The following is a 9,289-nucleotide window of genomic DNA, read 5'->3' on the forward strand; positions in this document are numbered from 1 at the left end:
GACATCGGGACTCAATTTCTTTAAAAAAATAAAATAAAAAGGCATGAATGAACATGCATAGGCAAAAACAATTTTTTAGTTTTTGTTAAATGTTTTAATACATTTTTAGTTTTCAGCATTTTTTTTACCATCTTTGTATAACGATAATTCTCAATTATGTTATAACAGAATGATTTGATATACCATTTTTCTTCATGCAAAATGTGTGTAAAATGGCCACAAACAGGTTTTCTCATTATATATAATGGATCTATAAACTAAATCTAATTTGCATATTAATGTGTTTTTGGGGCAACATGTAATGAAAAATGAAGTGTAATATTGAGAGTAATAATTGACAAGATTTTCATAATAATATATAATATTTCATAGGAATATTGAAATATATTTTCTTTCCCTATTCATTTGTTGTGTCTCCCAAAATGCGTAATAAACATGCTTTTAGTCCCGGTGTCCTCATATGAGGACATGTATGAAATCAACCTCCTGTTTCGTAACAGAAAGTCATATTTTGATTTGAAACCCCATAACATTTTTCTGAGATGTTGATTTATGGCACACATTTTAAAAATGAGTCCGATTTAAATGACAATTACAAAATATGATCATATTTCCATAAGAATGTCACTAAATTAATATCAGACATTTCTGAAGACCAAGGAGAGGGAGTGGTCATGGTGAAACATCCAAACATTTAATATCTCTGAAAAGCCCTGAAGGTGCTCTTTACAGGACATCCAGACTTAAAACTGTGGCATGTATAGTCTCAGAGAAATTCACTAAACGTAATAAACATGCTTTTAGTCCCGGTGTCCTCATATGAGGACATCTATGAAATCAACCTCCTGTTTCGTAACAGAAAGTCATATTTTGATTTGAAACCCCATAACATTTTTCTGAGATGTTGATTTATGGCACACATTTTAAAAATGAGTCCGATTTAAATGACAATTACAAAATATGATCATATTTCCATAAGAATGTCACTAAATTAATATCAGACATTTCTGAAGACCAAGGAGAGGGAGTGGTCATGGTGAAACATCCAAACATTTAATATCTCTGAAAAGCCCTGAAGGTGCTCTTTACAGGACATCCAGACTTAAAACTGTGGCATGTATAGTCTCAGAGAAATTCACTAAATTCCCCACTTGGGTGAGTTTTAGTAGAAGTAGGTGATAGAAAAACTGAACAACTCAAAGAAACAAGGTGTATTAATCCCAAAAGGACAACACATGAAAACATCAGAATTTCGTGGAGGAGATAACGAAATATCAAACAAATGTGGCATCTGCAAACACATGATGGATGCTACATCTTAATCTTAATTTGCCATGTTTGTGATTGTTTTGATTTTGACAACTGAAATTTCAGTGGATGTATGAAATCAGATTTCCCCAAGTTCACACAAATGCCCTATGCAGGTGTAATCACATTAACAATGGACAGGTTCCTGTAACATTTAACAACCAGAATTGTTTTTTTATATTCATGTTTTGCATTATTAATATTTATATTAATATTAAACAATATTTTGTATGAAATGTGTGCTATCATGCTTTCATTTTGAGAAATGCAACTTGGTTTAACATTTTCTCATGTAATGACAGTCAAAATATACGTCATTACATGAGAAAATGTTAAACCAAGTGGCATTTCTCAAAATGAAAGCATGATAGCACAGTTTTGTTTTGTTCACTCTTGTTTACTTTATAGGCTACAACATGACAATGAAAGCGGTATACAGCATGTTGAGACTTGTAAAACCTTTTTATTATTATTAATTTTTTTAAGTTTCGTGTCATCTTGTAAGCTATTTCCATTCATACTAATTAAGGTATCAGGTATCAGATGCAATCCTGGTGGAGCTTCAACAGCCCAGATGGTGAAAGGTTACGTTATCATTTCAATAGGCCCTCTGCTGGGCTGGGAACATAAAAGAAGGAACAGATTAATGTGATAGTTTTACATGAATTTATTAAAAAAAAAGTTGTAATGTAATGCAATAAAGTAATGCAGATGAACCCTTTTTACATTTCCAGGTTTGGTCAGAAAAAAGAAATGTGTCAAATTTGTTGTCACTCCCTCCCTCAGCCGTTGTATAAGAAACACTCACACACCAGCGTTAACCAGTTTTCTGTAATTTAATGCCAAAGTAATAAAACACAAAGTACAGTGTTATAATGTGGCATTTAATTTTTTAAAAGTACAATATAAAAAACTGTGTAAAAATGTCATCATAATTTGTGAATAGGGTCCATTTCAATTCTTACACACTGTTGAGAAAAAATGGAACCTAGGACTGATTGTTTTCTACACCAGTCTAAATATTACAGTCATGATCAAACAGAAGTAGTGATGGATCTTTTTTGACTCACATCTGAGTGAAACAGCTTTTTGATTGAGACATTTTGATTAAAAATGATGAGGTCAAAACAAATATTTTAAAAATGAAACATGCATTGATTAATCACTCACTCAGAGATATAGCTTGCATTTAGAAAACAGATTTTTATTTCACTTTAAAAATGACTATGCAGCATTATGCTAAGTTTCTGATGTAAAGAAATAGATTCAAACTAGAAAAAAATTAAATCTAAAGAATATTCGGCTGTGAGGGCACAGAGATGTTCACTGAACACCTGATGACTCACATTCTGTTGTAAAGAGGGTCACAGGTTCACAACACAAATGTGTTTCTGCTGTAAACAGAGCTCTCATCTTTTCAGTTTAATGAGCTTAGGGTATCAGGCTCATAGTGTAATATCTGGATAACATTTTCTCTGCAGTGTGCATCAGCTCATTTAGATATGTTTTGTGAAGGCCTTGTTTATTCACTGGCTTTTACGTCTCTCATAAACACGCTTGTATAAGATGTTATTAGTCATGTAAGTGCTCTATTCATGGGCAAGGACTAATGTGCCGCTTCTTTGAAATTTGTATCTTCAGTTGTATTTTTGTACAGTGTATCCATGTGATATCAGGCTACTTTTTAATAAATCATCTAGAGCATTGGTCCTGTGGACAGCTCTCAGCACTGCATATTTTAGATGTGTACCTTATTTGATAAGTCCAGTTTAGTTCATGTGCACTCTGCTAATGACCTGATGAGTTGAAGCGTAGAAGACTTCCCAAAGATTTCTAAACCTTTTCATCGATGAATCTCCTAGCGAGGTAAAAACAATCTTGGGGCCCACCAAAAACTTGAAATATGAAAAAAGAAAAGAAAATGCATTTGTTCTTTTTTAGTTATGAAATAACAAAGACATGACCGTGAATAGGCCTCATATAGGCCAATTGTTATATACAAATAAAAACAAAATATATTGTATTCTTGGTGGCACAGTATGCAGCCTTGGATATATTAAAGAAATGATGATAATGTAACTTGCAGTGAGTCATTGATTGATTTAGTATCTGCTCTGATGCATTCTGTGAGTTCATTAAGTGAATAACCTGTGAAACAGGTTCAGTTTCAGGGGACCGGAATGGTTGTGCTGTATTTCTTGCAGCTCACGGGTAGCAACGCAAAGTGCATAACACTGCTGTAATCTGTGCCACACTTGTCGTGGTGCATCATGTCAGAAAAGTCATACCCTACCTGCAATCAACATATTTTCAGTTTAAAATCAGTTGCACTAAAGCCCAAAGAAGGACATAGTTTATTTTCTATGCATTAGGGTATGTGCTCAGAGTGTTTGACATAAATTTGGTCATCAGCATCTTTTTGTTTTTTTTTGTCATCCAAAGAAAAGCTGTACAGGATCCAGGACCAGGATTTAAGTGTAAGAGATCAAATAATAAGGATATTTTACAAATCTCACTGAATTCGGGGTAGTATACTGTACATTGTATCAGTTCATAAATTCCTGGAAACAGAACTTGGCTTTGCTAGTGTCATGCTTTATACTGTTTGATTAAAGTCTTGACCATGCCTATTGGCCCATTATACCTAACATCACCATAAGAAAATGCACAGATGATCTCAACATTAATAACTAATTCTCATTTTACTGTTTTTACTGTTTACAGTGAATTTCTAACAGCTAAGGGGGTTAGCTTCGCGTCGTGCCTAACAACGCCCCTTAGCTGTTATAAATTCACTGTAAACCATGCACGGCTTCTTGGGGCTTATTGCTTTAATATGCCACTTAAAGGTGGGGTATGCATTTTTTCAAAAACGCTTTAGAAAACTGAGTAGGGCAGAATACCAAAACAAACTTGTAGCCAATCAGCAGTAAGGGGCGTGTCTACTCAAGATGCGGAGGAGAGAGCGTTCAGTGCACAGGACATTAGCCGAGCCGAGCGACGACAGAAGGATTTATTAAAAGAAGGCTTAGGATAAGGCAAGGATTAGGACCCGTGAACATATCAGATCAGCTTTCCAGCGCTGGAGAGAACTCAAGGAGCGGGAAGGCCTGCAATCGGATGCCGAGGTTGCTTTGTTTCTTCTCGATAGGTGAGCAACACCGTCTACACCGGATGTGCCACACAACAACAGCTAAAGTCTGTCTACACTGGACGCGACAAAGTGACCATTGAAAATCACTTGAAATTTGTGTCAATACATCATAAATAGAACGCAGCAGCAGTTTTCTGTCAGGAATTTGTTGTGCCGTGCCGCGCCGCGCCGCGCCGCATCCAGCGTAGACAGCATCACTGATTATAATGAGTAATATCATGACTAACACACTCACACTGTCTGTTATGTGGTTCAGAGCCTATGTTTTATGTATTGCTTTTAGTTTCCAGTGGGGGTGGTAGCTATTTGAGGATGGTAATCATCATGTTAACAATTTTATTACTGCAGTTAGTTCACACACACAATTGAATGTCCATTTTTATTAGTGGTACCATAGGTTGTGAACTATGTCGTTGGATAACAATGACATTTTTTGTCATTGGAAAAAAAAATTGTAAGAATAAGTTTTAAAATTGAACTAATTTAACTATAGCAAATGTACAGTGGGTACGGAAAGTATTCAGACCCCCTTAAATTTCCAATTTGATTTGCGTACCATCTGAACTGAGTTTTCTTTGTAATTTGCAATATAATTTTTATAGAATATCCACAAAAGCGTTTCATCTAAATGTTTAAGTGAACTAGAAATATCATGTTTAAGCATATGTGGAGGGTTTGTAACACTACTTTCCAATGTACTTCTACTGTGAGACTATATTTCTAATGTACTTCAAATGTGAACATGACTAACACACTCACACTGTCTGTTATGTGGTTCAGAGCCTATGTTTTATGTATTGCTTTTAGTTTCCAGTGGGGGTGGTAGCTATTTGAGGATGGTAATCATCATGTTAACAATTTTATTACTGCAGTTAGTTCACACACACAATTGAATGTCCATTTTTATTAGTGGTACCATAGGTTGTGAACTATGTCGTTGGATAACAATGACATTTTTTGTCATTGGAAAAAAAAATTGTAAGAATAAGTTTTAAAATTGAACTAATTTAACTATAGCAAATGTATATGAGCATGCTATCTCAATGTATACAGCCATTTAAACAAAATGTGCCACCTGCTATAAATAAAATAACAGAATCAAAGACTCAAAGCACTAGGTGTTAAAATACTCTCTCGCTAACGTGTTGGATTTGGTTTTTTTTTTAAGGAACTTTATTTTATAGCTACTCTAAGGGCCAGTGACGTTAATACTACATCCAATCAGATTCATCCAATCACTGACGTTCATTTGTAGACTGTGTCGCTCTTGTAAGCGCAGCAGCAGCAGCATTCAACACAGTATTACTTTGGCATTATTGAACCTCTCCGCGCGCCTTTACTACATCGCTCCAAAATGCTTCATCTGCTCGCCGGACTCATATGCATCTATGCACCGACGTGTGTAAAAGTTGCATATGGACAGAATGAAAAAGGTGAGCGCTTTCTATGTACTGCAGTCCCCATTGACAAGGATACAAGTTGCCCCGTGCAGTCTCTGCCTGTTCAGAGCGCATCGGTCCAGGAGAGGCTATTTTTTGGGAAACCACAGCTTTTTTGACCTTGAAGTGTATTCCATTTCCATTAATTATCAACAATTGCATTTCTTAAAAATATTTGTAGCTGTTTACTTACCTGTGTCGTTCAAAAAACATTGAACCTAGAGATCTAGCTATTTATTTTGTCCCTAACAGAAATGTATTTACTTTCTTTTTCTCAATGGATTTGTATTTATACTGCATGCTGTAGTATTAAAAATGAAAAAGAAACATGCATACAAAAGAAACTAACTGAATTACAAAGCATATTTGAATAGAATAGAATAGAATAAGTCCGATAAGGCAAAGAAAATCATTTGTACAACTCTGTCAGCTGCATATAGGAATCTTTGAAAAGTAACCTTTTCATTTTTTTGTTTGTTTAACTTTTCAAAGCAACAGCAAATGCGAGCCAATATCTCTGGTGCCTCCTTTCCTAATGAGCTGAGAAATCTACTGCAGCGTAGACTGGAGGACTTGGAAAATCAACTGCTCAAGAAGGTCAGTGAGCTTGAGGAAGAAAAGTCCCAGCTATATAATGAGACCGTCGCTCATCGCCAGCGCACTGACAGTACTCTCAACTCTCTCATGAACAGGATCTCTGAACTGGAGAAAGGTCTGCACAAAACACTCTTTTGTTCTCTAGGCAGTCTTCTTTCCCAAGTACAGGAGACCAGGCAGTGTTGTAACACATTTGATTTCAATGTTTGTAACTATTTAGCACTATGTGCTTCATGATAGCGTTACAGTTCACCTCTTGGTTTCCTCTACTCTTGATCATAGCTGTCCACATAATTTTTCTTAATGTTTGATTTAAAAGGGACTCCATTACCCTCCAGTGCCGAGGGGGTAATCAGGTTGTTTTGTGGTCGTTCAGCATATTTCTGCATTCTTCCAGAGATGACACAATAATAAATCACACTTTTTGACTTTAGGAGGAGCTGGGTTTAAATCACCAGAGAATTTCAAGATCTCTCTTCCTCTTCGCACAAATTACCTTTTTGGACAAGTAAAGAAAAGCCTGCCAGAAATGTACGCCTTCACTATCTGCATGTGGCTGAAGTCAGGTTCGAGCCCCGGCATTGGAACCCCGTTTTCCTATGGAGTGCCTGGACAGGCAAATGAGATTGTACTGATCGAATGGGGCCATAACCCTATAGAACTGCTCATCAATGACAAGGTAACGAACCTGCGTATTAAGAAATGCAAATTTGCCATTGAATGTTATGAGGACTCTGATGATGATTATTATTACTATTATGACTATTATTACATTGCAGATTAATAATCATCATTTAGCTTATACCTTCTACATTGACATTGATAATACTAAAATGAATGTATAAGAAAACTAATGTTTTCTTATGTTTATTAACAACAGAAATGACTTTCATACTTTTTCTTTTGTAATAAATAGTTGTAAAAATAATACAAAAATGTAATGTATGGTGATTTATACTGATAAACTCCAAAAAAGAAAAAGCAGCATAAAAGTATCAGAGTTGTTAATACCGTCTAGAAACATCACGTGAGGATTGACGTCATTGACGCCTAACACCACTGGGTTCATGTGACCTGGAAAAGTAACATGGAAAGTTTAAAAAACATGACAGCAAATGAGATTTGAGAGGGTAAATGAAGATCATCAGTGTACAGTGAGTAAAAAGGTTAGTTCACCCCCCCCCAAAACAATCAAATTCTGTCATCATTTACTCACCCTCATGTCATTCCAACCCTGTATGACTTTCTTATTGTTTTTTCTTTTTCCCACACAATAGAAGCCAGTGGTAACCAAAACCATCATTCTTTAAAATGTCTTCTTTTGTGTTTCTGAAGAGGAAAAAAAAAAGTTTTACAGGTTTGGAATGACATGAGGATGAATAAATGATAAGAAATTTTATATTTTTTGGGTGAACTATACCTTTAATTCCACAACAACTCCATATGGCTACTTGTATGCTGCTTTTTTGTTGTATTACATCTTGGCAGTATAATTCCTGGTATGAAAAAAAGAAATATTGTAATACCTACTGTTGTCAAATAGGTGGCACAACTACCTCTATCACTGAGCGATGGGAGGTGGCACCATATCTGCATCACTTGGACTACCAGGGATGGGCTTTGGGAAGCCTACCAGGATGGCCAAAGATTGGGATCAGGAGAAAATCTGGCCCCCTGGCACCCTATCAAGCAGGGAGGAGTCCTCATCCTGGGCCAAGAGCAGGTGAGAACATAAGCAGAGCTGATACAGCTGTTTTTGCTGCACAGTCACACTGTATCGGTAATTTTATGCCATCCCTGCACAACATTGTTACTGACTCATGAACATTACACTTTAAATAAAACTTGACTTCAGGCAGTAAACAATGTCGTAGAGTTAGCTTGCACATCCTCTAAGAGAGAATAAAAGGGGTTATTGTTGTTGTCTTAACGAGGCCTGTCGTTTATGGCCTCAACAGGATGTAGTAGGGGGGCGCTTTGATGCAACCCAGGCCTTTGTGGGGGAACTGAGCCACTTTAATATCTGGGATCGGGTCCTGCGCTCCACGGATATCATTGCCATGTCAAACTGCTCATCCTACATGCCTGGGAATGTGGTGGCCTGGACTGACAGTAACATTGAAGTGTTTGGTGGAGCATCAAAGTCGCCGCTGGAGCTATGCGAAGATCGGCTATTTGACAATTAAAGGTGTTTGCGGATATTAGTGAACGATATTAAAGGGACAGTTCACCCAAAAATGAAAATTACCCAATGATTTACTCACCCTCACGCCATCATTGGTGTGTATGAAGTTCTTCTTTCAGAATACAAAAAGAGTTTTTGTCTGAAAGAAGAAAGTTATATACACCTAGGATGGCTTGAGGATGAGTAAATCATGGGGTAAATTTCATTTTTTGGGTCAACTATCCCTTTAAATCCTTTTTATCCTCAAAAAAGATTCATCACTTAAACAAAAAGTAGCCAATAGTTTAGAAAAATCTACTTAAATCAATTATATATTTAAATATTCTTGGATAGATTACAAAAAGCAGGTATATGTAACATTTCAGTTGATATATTCAGTTGACATATTTGTGGCTAAAGGAAATTGCCATTACAAAACGTATTGTATCAGATGGTACTACCATGGTACTCCATGTACTCCAAATACCATATTACTGAATTGTTATCATTTATGTACAGTGTATTTACATTCTACTCCATGGTACATTACCATGTCACTAGAATATAGCTGCGTTCACAGCATATTGGAATTACCAGAATTATTAGATTTCTAAAAAGCGTTCATTT

The 9,289-nt window shown here is 36.1% G+C and overlaps 1 protein-coding gene across 1 annotated transcript; it reads left to right on the forward strand.

Annotated features, from left to right (window-relative positions):
- Positions 1-5,720: 5,720 nt before the first annotated feature.
- Positions 5,721-8,953, forward strand: LOC107584186 (neuronal pentraxin-2-like). Its single transcript, XM_016270691.1, has 6 exons — positions 5,721-5,989; positions 6,154-6,157; positions 6,394-6,613; positions 6,933-7,177; positions 8,042-8,221; positions 8,457-8,953. Exons 1-6 carry the CDS (start codon positions 5,817-5,819, stop codon positions 8,682-8,684), a joined length of 1,050 nt encoding a protein of 349 aa, XP_016126177.1. The 5' UTR covers positions 5,721-5,816; the 3' UTR covers positions 8,685-8,953.
- Positions 8,954-9,289: the final 336 nt, after the last annotated feature.

This window comes from Sinocyclocheilus grahami, unplaced genomic scaffold, assembly GCF_001515645.1.
Source record: "Sinocyclocheilus grahami isolate Dianchi unplaced genomic scaffold, SAMN03320097.WGS_v1.1 scaffold57.1, whole genome shotgun sequence".
NCBI lineage: Eukaryota > Metazoa > Chordata > Actinopteri > Cypriniformes > Cyprinidae > Sinocyclocheilus > Sinocyclocheilus grahami.

Excerpts from the sequence above, each read along its gene's own strand:
- LOC107584186 (XM_016270691.1), top strand. The coding sequence starts at position 5,817 with ATGCTTCATCTGCTCGCCGGACTCATATGCATCTATGCACCGACGTGT. Across the intron at positions 6,614-6,932 it reads GATCTCTGAACTGGAGAAAG|GAGGAGCTGGGTTTAAATCA; the intron begins GTCTGCACAAAA and ends TTTTGACTTTAG. Across the intron at positions 7,178-8,041 it reads AACTGCTCATCAATGACAAG|GTGGCACAACTACCTCTATC; the intron begins GTAACGAACCTG and ends GTTGTCAAATAG.